Here is a 14784-nt window from a genome sequence, read left to right on the forward strand (position 1 = left end):
ACCCTAACAACCAAATTAACAGTGATTTCCCTATAGAATGTGGATTTATAAATTTAATTGAAGCACCTATTTAGGTTGACTTGTTAATAAAGATTTATGAACCATATAACAACTAAATTTTGGGATAAATATTATAACTATACATAAGGTAAGAGAGTTTCGCTTCGAAAGACTCATTACAGCAATCTATTGCAGTCACAAAATTTTCTTATCAATAGGCTTCACTGCCTGATTACAATGATACTCACAGTTTATTTCAATTTTATTGAGTTGTAAATCAACAGTAAAAGACAATCATTTAATTCTTTAATTAGTTTGAGAATAAGCTCCACAGTTTAGTTTTGATGATCACTAATATCTGATAGACTTACTAGGAAAACCACAAGATGAGTTGACATGAAAAGTGTAGGCGTATTTGTTATTAGCAGCACACAGTACTTTGACAGTGTGGTGCGAAAAAGTTAACTTTACGATGGAGTCTACGAACAGGATATTCTTTAACTTCTTGTTGGTCCTTCTGAATATTCTTCAGGTTTATTCAGGTAAAATATTTTACCAATTACATTAATCAATACCCAAAACAATGCATCATCCCAAGTTGTGGTTGGTTCTACCTCTCTTATCTAACCCTTGCTAGAGAACCATATGTTGCTTTTTGGAAAGAGTATTTATTCGGTTACTCTTTTACAAAGGGAAGGCCCTCCAACATCATTCATTCCGTCGTGTCTTTCAAGTCACACAGTCTCAGGCTTCCGATACTTGTAGATAGTTAAATTTACTTCAATAATCTATACAAAAATGTAATTATACCGGGTGTTTCAAAATGAATGACCCGGTTTTAACGCTTTATAACTTTTATACTTTTAAACTTACCGCTATAAAATACACATCAAACGAAAAAGCAACTCAAGGAGTTTATGTCATCCAAAGACACATTATTTAACAAAATTGATCCAGCAGAACTGTAGATTTTATTGTACAAAGTTAAAAAGTAATCTCCAACTTTTTTTACCACTAGAAATTCGGAGGTTGCTTGACGTTTTTGCAAATAACTTTAAAATGGTGAGGAAATTGACCAAAGTGCAAGGTTTGTAATATTCCGAAAGAGAATCAAATTTCCTACAATCTTCTTTATGCATTTCTTGAAATACTCAATAAACGTAGCCTAAATTTGCCTTAAAATATAAAGTGTGAAATTTAATGTTTGCTATGTCTATTGTCTACATTGAAGACAGGGATTTTCATTTTTTTTCGTTTTGAGGCAATTTTGGTACCTTTCTGGAGTATTTTCAAGAAATGCATAATAGTAAATTGTAGGAAATTGATTTTATTCTCTTTTTCAATATTACCTTCTACTTTGATAAATTTCCTCACCATTTAAAAGTTATTTGCAAAAACGTCAAGCAACCTCCAAATTTATAGTGGTAAAAAAATTTGAGATTACTTTTCAAATTTGTACAATTAAATCTACAGTTCTGCTGGATCGATTTTGTTAAATAACGTGTCTTCGGAAGGCATGAACTCTTTGAGTTGCTTTTTTGTTTGATGTGTATTTTATAGCGGTAAGTTTAATAGTATAAAAGTTATAAAGCGTTAAAACAGGGTCATTCATTTTGAAACACCCGGTATATTTACATTTGTGTATAGATTATTGAAATAAATTTAACTATCTACAGCATTCTGTAAGTAAATATATTTGAGAATATATTAAGTAAAGAGAAAACAATAAGGTTTAAAAAAGTGAGGTAAATAATTCTTTCCGAGTGCTATATATCCTTATAACGATATATCTTTTTGAGCGCGTATATCTCTGGAACTATGCGTTTTCACTGATAATGTACTGAACCAAAGTTGTTGCAAATTTAATAAGATTTAACTTTTATCATATAACAATGTGAGATACTACGTACCGTTTTCAAATTATGAGGGAAACCACAAATTGGGGCGTTTACCCCTCCCACCTCCCATGTTCAACACACAATTTGTGAACAGTAAAAAAGAAACTCATTGAAGTTAGTTTTAAACTCCTTACTACGCACTTAAATTCTAGACTTTGATCATTAATTCATAGCTTTGAGTGAAAAATACATGTTTTATGTTTTTTTTTTTTTTTTTTGTTGTAAAGTTGTTTATAAACACCGTATATTATAGTTACATACAAGGAATAGTATACATATACATGGATATGTACATGGATATATAGATGGAATAGTATCATATGCCAACCATTTAATGGTTGGCATATGACTAACAATTTACGATTGTGTTTCTTTACTTAAGACTGATAAATTTTGTAGGAACATAGTTTCTTCTCAAAAAAGTTTAATTATTCAGTTTTACCCAAATTGGAATTCAATGAGTACTTTATTTAAAGACAATGTGTTTATGTCTTTATTTATGTACAAAAGTTAAATATAAACCCAAGTCTCAGCTCAAGTGTTCGTGGCCTGATGTTATTCTGCATATTCCTAAACAGATTCTTAGAAGGTAAATCCAAGACTTAAACAGAGTAAGGATTGAATTTATAAATTTTCCTACTTTATTAAAACTTATAGAGTATAACTTTCAATACAACTTTAAAATATAGCCCGCATGGCTACACATTGAAAATAACTTCTTGGGTACTGAGAACTACGTATTTTGAAAATATATCTCTATTGTAGATGATTTTGTTAGTTAAATGTAAGTGTTTGACTTGCCTTACAACACTGTATCTTTCTCTACTCAGAATCTATTTATTTGTGGATTTGTATTTACTTGTAAAAAGGCTTAACAAGAAGAGCGTCTTACATGCAATTTGAAAATCGTGCACATATACTCCATGGGTCTTTTTGGATAAAGACAAATTTCAATATGTTTGATTAATTTCCAGACTTAACAAGACACCACAACTACGACCTGCTGCACAATAGACATTGTGGATTCAGCGAAAGCAGTAGAATCATAGGAGGTGAGGATGCAGAGATGGGACAGTATCCCTGGATGGCGCTGCTTGCATATGGTAATACAGTATATTCATTTACAGCTTTTGCAATAAGAATTCAGACGGGTTTCGTAAAATTTCGCATCAGATATTTTAAAATCACCATTTTAAATGCTTTAAAAGTTTTTAATCGTAGTTTGCAAAAAGATAGCGGAAACATATTACAGAACTTCAAAGCTGTAGCTTAAACTATGAAGGAGTTGTGAATGTTTTAGTATAAAACACAGTCATACAGACAGACATACGTGAAACTTGTAGATGTTGCCATTTTTGTTTTTTGACCTTCCGAATAATGTGGTAAAGTTTTTCTATACTTCGTTCACCATATTTAGGGGGTTTGAGGGGAAGTTCCCCCACCAATTTTTTGTATTTATGCATGTTGCTGAATCATCTTTTGAACTATTAATCATCTTTTGAAGTTTTCAAAGAAGGTCAAGTGGAGGGGAAAAATCTCTTCTCTTAAAACCACCTAAATATTGTAAATGAAGATGAAAATAAAAATTTTGGAGCTGGGCATCGTGGTTTCGACGGAAGTGCTTGGCGAAATATAACTGTAGCATGAAAGTAATTGTGACTTCTCGTCACACAATAAGTTTAACACAATTCGTCGTAAAACACCCCTTTAAAAATCTGAGCAATTTCTTGTTGATCTAAATTTCTAAGAAATTCTTAAAGTTATGGACATCCATCAAACGTAATTAATTAAATATACCCTTTGAGAATAACATGGCCGAAACCTCAGTGTTTAGAAGGAGTGGCCACAACCGAGACACCTAAACAATTTTAGAGCTAATAAAACTAATCATAGTAGTAGGGTTAAAGGATATTATAGTAGTTTGTGCAACGATTGCGTAAAGATAGTGTTAACGACACGAGTAAAAAAAGGTATAGACAAGCCTTGGCGATTCCCCAAAAAAACTTCTACGAGTGTCGTTAACACTATTTTCGCGAGTGGCATACACTACTTTACCCACGACAGTGTTTTAATTACTAAACATCACTACTCTTATTATGGTTATGTTATGTTTTCGTATACCGGTATAACCTCTCATTGACACTGACAGTGATGCAACGAAACATTGTACTAAAGAATAATTGCACCACTCAACAATTAAATTGGCTTTAACAGCTGATTAGTTGAAGTTCGAAATATTACAACTTAACTTATTCTCTCCCCATCCTTGAACCTCATTGGTCCGTTACCCATGTTGTTAAGTAAATCTATGCTGTTAGTGTTATGAAAGTAAACATTGCTGTTATGGGAACCTTTTCAATTCTAAGAACTGAACTGAAACTGCTATTAAATCACAGTTGTAGGTAAAAGAGTTTTTTTCGCCAAACTGCAGCAAAAATAGCCGTTTTCATTACATGGGTTGCGGGTCTAAGTTGTTCTTTTACTCCATAGTGAGTAAAAGTTCATATTGTATACTGCGCTACTATTGTATACTGAAGTTATAGTTTTATTAATAGTCAAGGATAAAAGTAAGATGTTTTGTAACCTCAGTTGTAAACTTCGATTGAAAGCAATCAGATGTATCCGCCTCGAGTCACTGTACGTCCAATTGATGAAATATACTATCATAACATATTTATTTAGATGTTTAAGTCCAATTTATCAAGGAGCTATGATGTTAGCCTCGCAATATACTAAGTGCTCAACGATCTATACACATTCAAAAATAGATAATTATTTTCTCGGCCCTAATTTTGATTATAATTTTACAGTAAATGTTAAGAAAGGTGAGACTGTATACTACTGTGGAGGAGCTGTTATAAGTAGAAGGTACATCTTAACTGCAGCTCACTGCGTACACTATCATCGTATTAAGTCGTGAGTAGAGAATGTGTGCCTAACGATATTTGCAAATTTATTGTCATATATTTGTAGAAACATATGAATCTAAGCTCGATATGAATTTCACATTTGTATTAGGATATTGATCACTGTTAGATTCTCGATTAGAACTATTATTACTGGGTTTTGTCGTGTATTATTTGACAATTGTACTGCGACATATGCATAGCTCCACAGCCTTCACTTTATATCTGTTAACTTCTGTTCGCAAATGGAAATCAGTCTAGATTTCAAAAGGATATTATTGTCGGTTTTTGTTAGAGCTTTACTTAATATACATTTTTCCTATTTTTCCCCCAACGGGTTCGAAATTTCTGAATTAGACATGGTAGTTTTAAAATTAATGATTAGGTGTACACTCTAGAAATAGTTCGGAATACTTTTTTAAGTCCGCCTTGTGTATAGATGAGAAGATCATGACAGGGAGATCACCTTACTTGAGCCTTCGTCCCAAATGATGAAATTTCTTCTTGATTGAAGCAAATTTAGAATCTTACGGTCCTGTCTTTGCGCATAGCCTCTCAAGTAGGCATACATGATCACCTTAAGAACATATTGACTTAGAACTGTTTGAAAATTGCTCGGCTGTTTTGAGAGGTTTTTAGCGAATTTCCCTATAGGGAAGTAGCTATTACCGTAGGTGGCATGGTAAGACCTAGGCCCGGGACCGATTTACTTTTTGATGGTGATGTCCCCAGAGGCCAAAAACACCATTCGTTCAAATTTGTAAGGGGGGATAAACTTGAATGAATTCGCGAACCAGCACGATCGGACCATGGCAACGGGGTTTTTCGGGGGGTTCTAGGGATAAAAATGGGTTTTTCTCATTTTTCCCCCTTAAAACACAAAATTTTTCAATTTTTCTCCATACCTTTTTAAAGAGCTTAAAAAAACAAATAATTTAGTATATCAAAGTGTTTTTTGTACGGTGATTGGTTACGGAGAAAATTCAAAAAATTGTTAATTTAAAATTCCCATGTTATTCTTATGGAGAATATTGTAAAATACTGTACTTAGCTTGTTTATGGATATATTTTGATCACACTCATTTATTTATTTCATACTAAGCTATTGATATTTTAATTAAAAACACACTTTATTAGTTCCCTGTAGCAGCTAACCTAGGAACTCGTTAAACATAAATGTTAATGAAATAGATTAATTGAAAATCTATCCAGGCAAATGGAAATTCGCTCAGTTTGCAGGTTTGCTGCAGCGGGGGTATTTTACTTTGCTGAAATGCCAGTTTATGTTATTTAGTTTCTTTATCTCATTTAAATATAAAAAATATCTCATTTAGACATCTCAGAATATACCACAGTATACTTGAAGTTAATATGTCATGGTTATTCAAGGATTCTAGTACAAGCTAGATGAGAACCCTTACCTTGATGGTGATACGTAGATGAGGATAAAAAGGTACTACATTAACCAGGACATCCAGAGGGTCATTGTACCGTCACCTTATGACATTGCAGCATTACAACACATACTACAGTATATGTTATGTCGCAATCTCATGGTTATCCTAGGAAAGCACAAGTTAGATGTATGTATAAAAGGAGAGTAGTAGGTGTGTATACTCCTATAAAGGGGATGTGTATACAAGAGCCCCTGAGTCACCAGGAGTTCCAGTGCGTCATTGTGACGTCACTGCACGACGATACACCTACATATTACAGTATATGTTATGTTGCAGTGTCATGGTTCTCCTAGGTGAGTACAAGTTAGATGTATATATAAAAGGACAGTATTAGGTGTGTATACTTCTATACAGGGGATGTGTATACAAGAGTCCCTGAGTCACCAGGAGTTCCAGTGCGTCATTTTGACGTCACTACACGACGATACACCTACAAATTACAGTATATGTTATGTTGCAGTCTCATGGTTATTCTAGGAAAGCACAAGGTAAATGTATGTATAAAAGGATAGTATTAGGTGTGTATACTCCTATACAGGGGATGTGTATACAAGAGTCCCTGAGTCACCAGGAGTTCCAGTGCGTCATTGTGACGTCACTACACGACGATACAACTACATATTACAGTATATGTTATGTTGCAGTCTCATGGTTATTCTAGGAAAGCACAAGTTAGATGTATATATAAAAGGACAGTATTAGGTGTGTATACTCCTATACAGGGGATGTGTATACAAGAGTCCCTGAGTCACCAGGAGTTCCAGTGCGTCATTGTAACGTCACTACACGACGATACACCTACAAATTACAGTATATGTTATGATGCAGTCTCATGGTTATCCTAGGAAAGCACAAGTTAGATGTATGTATAAAAGGACAGTATTAGGTGTGTATACTCCTATACAGGGGATGTGTATACAAGAGTCCCTGAGTCACCAGGAGTTCCAGTGCGTCATTGTGACGTCACTACACGACGATACAACTACATATTACAGTATATGTTATGTTGCAGTCTCATGGTTATTCTAGGAAAGCACAAGGTAAATGTATGTATAAAAGGATAGTATTAGGTGTGTATACTCCTATACAGGGGATGTGTATACAAGAGTCCCTGAGTCACCAGGAGTTCCAGTGCGTCATTGTGACGTCACTACACGACGATACAACTACATATTACAGTATATGTTATGTTGCAGTCTCATGGTTATTCTAGGAAAGCACAAGTTAGATGTATGTATAAAAGGACAGTATTAGGTGTGTATACTCCTATACAGGGGATGTGTATACAAGAGTCCCTGAGTCACCAGGAGTTCCAGTGCGTCATTGTGACGTCACTACACGACGATACACCTACAAATTACAGTATATGTTATGTTGCAGTCTCATGGTTATTCTAGGAAAGCACAAGTTAGATGTATGTATAAAAGGACAGTATTAGGTGTGTATACTCCTATACAGGGGATGTGTATACAAGAGTCCCTGAGTCACCAGGAGTTCCAGTGCGTCATTGTGACGTCACTGCACGACGATACACCTACATATTACAGTATATGTTATGTTGCAGTGTCATGGTTCTCCTAGGTGAGTACAAGTTAGATGTATATATAAAAGGACAGTATTAGGTGTGTATACTTCTATACAGGGGATGTGTATACAAGAGTCCCTGAGTCACCAGGAGTTCCAGTGCGTCATTTTGACGTCACTACACGACGATACACCTACAAATTACAGTATATGTTATGTTGCAGTCTCATGGTTATCCTAGGAAAGCACAAGTTAGATGTATGTATAAAAGGACAGTATTAGGTGTGTATACTCCTATACAGGGGATGTGTATACAAGAGTCCCTGAGTCACCAGGAGTTCCAGTGCGTCATTGTGACGTCACTACACGACGATACACCTACATATTACAGTATATGTTATGTTGCAGTCTCATGGTTATTCTAGGAAAGCACAAGGTAAATGTATGTATAAAAGGATAGTATTAGGTGTGTATACTCCTATACAGGGGATGTGTATACAAGAGTCCCTGAGTCACCAGGAGTTCCAGTGCGTCATTGTGACGTCACTACACGACGATACAACTACATATTACAGTATATGTTATGTTGCAGTCTCATGGTTATTCTAGGAAAGCACAAGTTAGATGTATGTATAAAAGGACAGTATTAGGTGTGTATACTCCTATACAGGGGATGTGTATACAAGAGTCCCTGAGTCACCAGGAGTTCCAGTGCGTCATTGTGACGTCACTACACGACGATACACCTACAAATTACAGTATATGTTATGTTGCAGTCTCATGGTTATCCTAGGAAAGCACAAGTTAGATGTATGTATAAAAGGACAGTATTAGGTGTGTATACTCCTATACAGGGGATGTGTATACAAGAGTCCCTGAGTCACCAGGAGTTCCAGTGCGTCATTGTGACGTCACTACACGACGATACAACTACATATTACAGTATATGTTATGTTGCAGTCTCATGGTTATTCTAGGAAAGCACAAGGTAAATGTATGTATAAAAGGATAGTATTAGGTGTGTATACTCCTATACAGGGGATGTGTATACAAGAGTCCCTGAGTCACCAGGAGTTCCAGTGCGTCATTGTGACGTCACTACACGACGATACAACTACATATTACAGTATATGTTATGTTGCAGTCTCATGGTTATTCTAGGAAAGCACAAGTTAGATGTATGTATAAAAGGACAGTATTAGGTGTGTATACTCCTATACAGGGGATGTGTATACAAGAGTCCCTGAGTCACCAGGAGTTCCAGTGCGTCATTGTGACGTCACTACACGACGATACACCTACAAATTACAGTATATGTTATGTTGCAGTCTCATGGTTATTCTAGGAAAGCACAAGTTAGATGTATGTATAAAAGGATAGTATTAGGTGTGTATACTCCTATACAGGGGATGTGTATACAAGAGTCCCTGAGTCACCAGGAGTTCCAGTGCGTCATTGTGATGTCACTACACGACGATACACCTACATATTACAGTATATGTGATGTTGCAGTCTCTTGGTTATCCTAGGAAAGCACAAGTTAGATGTATGTATAAAAGGAGAGTATTAGGTGTGTGTACTCCTATACAGAGGATGTGTATACAAGAGTCCCTGAGTCACCAGGAGTTCCAGTGCGTCATTGTGATGTCACTACACGACGATACAACTACATATTACAGTATATGTTATGTTGCAGTCTCATGGTTATCCTAGGAAACCACAAGTTAGATGTATGTATAAAAGGATAGTATTAGGTGTGTTAGGTGTGTATACTCCTATACAGGGGATGTGTATACAAGAGTCCCTGTGTCACCAGGAGTTCCAGTGCGTCATTGTGACGTCACTACACGACGATACAACTACATATTACAGTATATGTTATGTTGCAGTCTCATGGGTATCCTAGGAAAGCACAAGTTAGATGTATGTATAAAAGGAGAGTATTAGGTGTGTATACTCCTATACAGGGGGTGTGTATACAAGAGTCCCTGAGTCACCAGGAGTTCCAGTGCGTCATTTTGACGTCACTACACGACGATACAACTACATATTACAGTATATGTTATGTTGCAGTCTCATGGTTATTCTAGGAAAGCACAAGTTAGATGTATGTATAAAAGGAGAGTATTAGGTGTGTATACTCCTATACAGGGGGTGTGTATACAAGAGTCCCTGAGTCACCAGGAGTTCCAGTGCGTCATTGTGACGTCACTACACGACGATACAACTACATATTACAGTATATGTTATGTTGCAGTCTCATGGTTATCCTAGGAAAGCACAAGTTAGATGTATGTATAAAAGGAGAGTATTGAGTGTGTATACACCTGTACAGGGGATGTGTATACAAGAGTCCCTGAGTCACCAGGAGTTCCAGTGCGTCATTGTGACGTCACTACACGACGATACACCTACATATTACAGTATATGTTATGTTGCAGTCTCATGGTTCTCCTAGGAAAGCACAAGTTAGATGTATGTATAAAAGGAGAGTATTAGGTGTGTATACTCCTATACAGAGGATGTGTATACAAGAGTCCCTGAGTCACCAGGAGTTCCAGTGCGTCATTGTGACGTCACTACACCACGATACAACTACATATTACAGTATATGATATGTTGCAGTCTCATGGTTATCATAGGAGAGTACAAGTTAGATGTATATATAAAAGGACAGTATTAGGTGTATACTCCTGTACAGAGGATGTGTATACAAGAGGAGTCACTAGGAGTTCCAGTGCGTCATTATGACGTCACTTCACGACGATACACCTACTACAGTATATGTTATGTTGCAGTCTCATGGTTCTCCTAGGAGAGTACAAGCTAGATGAGGACCCTGACTGTGATGGTGACATGTGTGCCCCTCCTGTACAGAGGATGAGAGTACAAGAGGTTCTACGTCATCAGGACTTCAGGTACGCCAACATGACGTCACCACACGATATTGCTCTAGTTCGAACTGCTGCAGACATTAATTTTAATGGTACAGTAGACTTAACATACTATTATGTAACTATTAGTAATACCAAATAAAGTAAAATACAAGTAATAATGTTTTATTTTAGGTAATTGAAGAAATTTCAAACTATGCATAGAGAATATACCACAGAAAATATACAATTCCAAGTGACAAAAGATATTAACCACAAAAATATAATTACCTTTTGGTCGTTTAGTATAAAACACAACATTGAAAGTCCAATTTGTAGCGACAGGTTTTAGGAACATATGTTTACAGGTGTTTTGAATTCATATGCAAATCAAATTGGAAAACAAACACTTCAATCAATTTTACGTTTTCCAGATTTTGTTCAGCCGATTTGTTTACCTTTTCATCAATCAAACATTAGACCTAATACGGCGGAGGTAGCTGGATGGGGCAGTAACACTAAATGTAAGACTTTATATTATTTGACTTATGTTCGTGATTATTAGATTTTACTACATTTCACAGTATGGTATTACATGTGTACAATTCATGAGTCTCAAATTTAAGACTATGTTAGAAGTAGTATGTCTACTATCAACTGCCTGCCATTTGTACATACAATCATTTTGTATTTATTGATAATAGGCTAATCTATTTACATTTCCTTGTTTACTTTTCTATCAGTTCTTTCCCAATTATATTAATTAAACCATCACTTGAATTTAATCTTTGTTATTGAGTAAAATGTTATCAATATAATCAATTATTACTAACAGATTAGAACAACGTTATTAATTTCTACTAGTTTTTATTCTTTAAAATATAGTTATATTTTAAATGCAATGTTCGCCTGGTAATCAAAAGGTCGCCGGTTCGGTACTGAGAAAAATGTGTGGCTTTTTGATGGTTCGAACCTGGACCCAGCTGTTCTGATCATCGGGCTTTCTATAAATGGTCCTGACTAATGAAAAAGCTGGGCTTCTTAGTCAGTAACAAGCCTACACAAGGCATCGGCGTCACACTCTATTCTACACTCATCCTTCACTCATATTTGGGTTAAAATAGGTGGTGTTCACATCTCAAATGAATATTCATATGAGTGTATGCCATACAGAATATAACGTTACTCGACTAAATATCAAACCTTAATTACCAAGGAAAACTGAGCTAAGATCTAATTTACACTTTAAACCAACCAACTTTATCATCAGAAATTATTTAACGTGTAATGGTGTGGGGTAGTTTATCTCAACGCTGATTATAAAATTATTAATTTTCGGTTGTGTGCCTATAAATCATTTTAAAACCAGTTGGCTTTAGAACATCCGTGACAAAAAAATATTAATCATCACATATAGGTATAACAAAACAATCAAAATAACTATTGATAAAATAAAAGAATTACCTTATCCAACCACAGTTGCTGGTATGACAAGGTTCGTTCCTTAGAACTTCGTCAGGTCACTGTATTCAACTACAGGCACATACATACATTGTGGTATGTCAAAAAGAGTCATTACCGTCAAATCACAATAGTCAAAACTAGTAATGTTGATCAAATTATTAATGGAATGAAAAGTGATCAAACTAGTAAAAACTGTAAAGGCTGGCCAGCACTGTCTTATAACTGTTACTGACTTATGCTGGCCAGCCTTTACAGTTTTATCACTTTTTATTCCATTTTAATAATTTGATCAACATGACTAGTTTTGACTACTGTGATTTTGACAGTATTTCAGTATTTTAATGAATCTTTTGACATACCACATTGTATTAATACATTGATGATGTAGTTGCATACAATGGCCTGACAAAATTCATATCTAGGGAACGAAACTAATTGTCATACCAGCAGCTGTTTATGTATAAGGTAATCCTTTTATTTTATCGATAATGTATTCCAACCAAGGGTCACAATGGATAACATCAAAATAAGTGACTAATACAAGATCTTCTAGTGCAGATGGTAAAATAAGAACCACTACAGTCCTGCAACGTTTACGAATGAAGCTGGTGCCAGCTGAAGACTGTCTCTTGAAGGTATACGAAGGACAGTTGTGTACTGAAGCTAGTCGCTCGAAGGACACGTGTAATGGAGACTCTGGTGGTCCTCTCATGATGATTTTACCTGACCATCTACAGTATATTCCTAGGTAAGAAAACCTTGATATTGAAAAGTGGTAGAAAAGACTTGGTTCATGAAATCTTTTTTAATGAATCTGTGATTTTTTTATTTACGTTGTTGTGACGTTTTGTAAGGTATTAGTTGGGAATAAATGAACCCAACTTGTGTTGTCATGTATGTACCTTTACACACACATTTTTAAAGGGAGGGGGGGTTGGAGAATGTAAACTGAATTAAAAACCTAATTATCGATAAACGAGGTTAATAAGTTCGCGGTTTTTTTACATATTCCCTTATTTATTTACTCAATGTTCCTCACCTAAAGCTGTTCATATAAATGTTAAGCAAATATATAAATAAATAAAAAATTAGGCTCTAAATGTTTACGTGAATCGGCCTGCATTACCTTGTAGTATACATAAAATTAAAGTTGTTCAAGAAGGTCATTTTATGTATACTACAAGGTCTACTTATGAAAAGATAGTACCCAATTATGTGTCGAAATATATATGAAATTGCCTTTGTACGAGCTATGACCAATTTTAAAATAGAATAGAATGGAGGTTAAATGATTGTCTATTATATGTTTAATGTTCACATCGAAACATCGGTTTCTCATGCTTGAATCTTTATTCTGCAACTGACAGAGCATTATTGTAAACTAGACTTTTTACTTTACATAACTATGTTGCAATTATCTAAGAAAGTAAAAAATCATACTGTTGTTTATACAAAACAATTGATCATGGTTTAAATATATCGGATTTTTATTAATTCTGCCTTCAAAATGAATTATCCTGTATTCTTCACAGATATTACCTCATCGGGGTGTTGTCATACGGATACCAGATCTGCGCGTATTCAAAGAGACCAACGACTGTCTACACTGATGTCTCCATGTACCTTGAGTGGATACTAGATAGCATTTATTGATTTTACATAACAAATTGTACAGGATGAAGAATAACTACCACATAACCTCTGACACAAGCACAATCATACAAAAGATAAAACAAACCATTACAACTTCAATAATATAATAAACCAAACCCCTTATACAAGCAACGTAACACATAGACGTACATGACACTACACATATACATAATCGTACAAAACATAAAAGGACAAATGAACATGGACAATTTCAATCTCATTTCAATTATCCATCAAATACTTTTCTATCATAATTCCTAACTGAAAACTAACCAGTCAAGCACACAAATACAGATGTAATTAAAACAAAATAGACTTATCTCTTATGGATCTAGGGGAAACTATTTTATGTTATGATTCTGTAGATGTTTTGTCATTCAGTAACTTTGTCCCTTGTTATTTATTTAAACATATTTTAATCTATTTGATTTTAACATATAACAAATATATAACAATAAATTCATATGTCATAGCTTGTGTCTTGTATTAAAACAATTGAATTAAACACTGTAAAACTACCCAAAACTTATAACTGTTTGTATGTATTAAATTTTGAATAATTATGCAGTTTATCAGTGGATTTTGCATATTTTTTACTGAAGTTGATCAATTAAACTCCCTCAAGTTTTAATGTATAAAGGAATAAACTAACGATTCGTATAGTTAAATGGTGTAAATGAGATATAACCTTTTTGAAATACTTTTAGATTTCAAGGAAGAATGAGTTTTAAATTTTGGTATTTCTAATCTTCCTTGACACCTATCCATTTTCCATGACAATTACTAACAAAAGGAAAACTAAATTAAGCTTTTGAATCTGTTAAGTGTTATATGAAAGTTGTAGTTCTTCTCACTCTAATGCCACACCCTGTATTGTGTTATTTTACTCAGTTTAGTTTATGTAATGTTGTGCTTATTACTTTGTGTAGTTTATACACTGCTATTCTTATTGTTGTATTTGTACTTGGAAGTATAATGGTTGCTAACCATTTATAAATCTACGAGATAA

General features: G+C 34.7%; 1 protein-coding gene across 1 annotated transcript; it reads left to right on the forward strand.

Moving 5' to 3' along the window:
• Window positions 1–357: 357 nt before the first annotated feature.
• LOC129005137 (CLIP domain-containing serine protease HP8-like) lies at window positions 358–14550 on the forward strand. Its single transcript, XM_054433953.1, has 7 exons — window positions 358–542; window positions 2873–3001; window positions 4709–4814; window positions 10584–10771; window positions 11093–11182; window positions 12681–12870; window positions 13655–14550. Exons 1-7 carry the CDS (start codon window positions 473–475, stop codon window positions 13773–13775), a joined length of 894 nt encoding a protein of 297 aa, XP_054289928.1. The 5' UTR covers window positions 358–472; the 3' UTR covers window positions 13776–14550.
• The last annotated feature ends 234 nt before the right edge of the window (window positions 14551–14784 follow it).

Source organism: Macrosteles quadrilineatus, unplaced genomic scaffold, assembly GCF_028750875.1.
Source record: "Macrosteles quadrilineatus isolate MER2022 unplaced genomic scaffold, UCM_ALF_1.0 Scaffold_16__1_contigs__length_3527350, whole genome shotgun sequence".
Lineage (NCBI taxonomy): Eukaryota > Metazoa > Arthropoda > Insecta > Hemiptera > Cicadellidae > Macrosteles > Macrosteles quadrilineatus.

Coding starts and splice junctions, on each gene's coding strand:
- LOC129005137 (XM_054433953.1), top strand. CDS start 473: ATGGAGTCTACGAACAGGATATTCTTTAACTTCTTGTTGGTCCTTCTG. Junction 543..2,872: donor TATTCTTCAGGTTTATTCAG/GTAAAATATTTT, acceptor ATTAATTTCCAG/ACTTAACAAGACACCACAAC. Junction 10,772..11,092: donor TGCAGACATTAATTTTAATG/GTACAGTAGACT, acceptor TACGTTTTCCAG/ATTTTGTTCAGCCGATTTGT.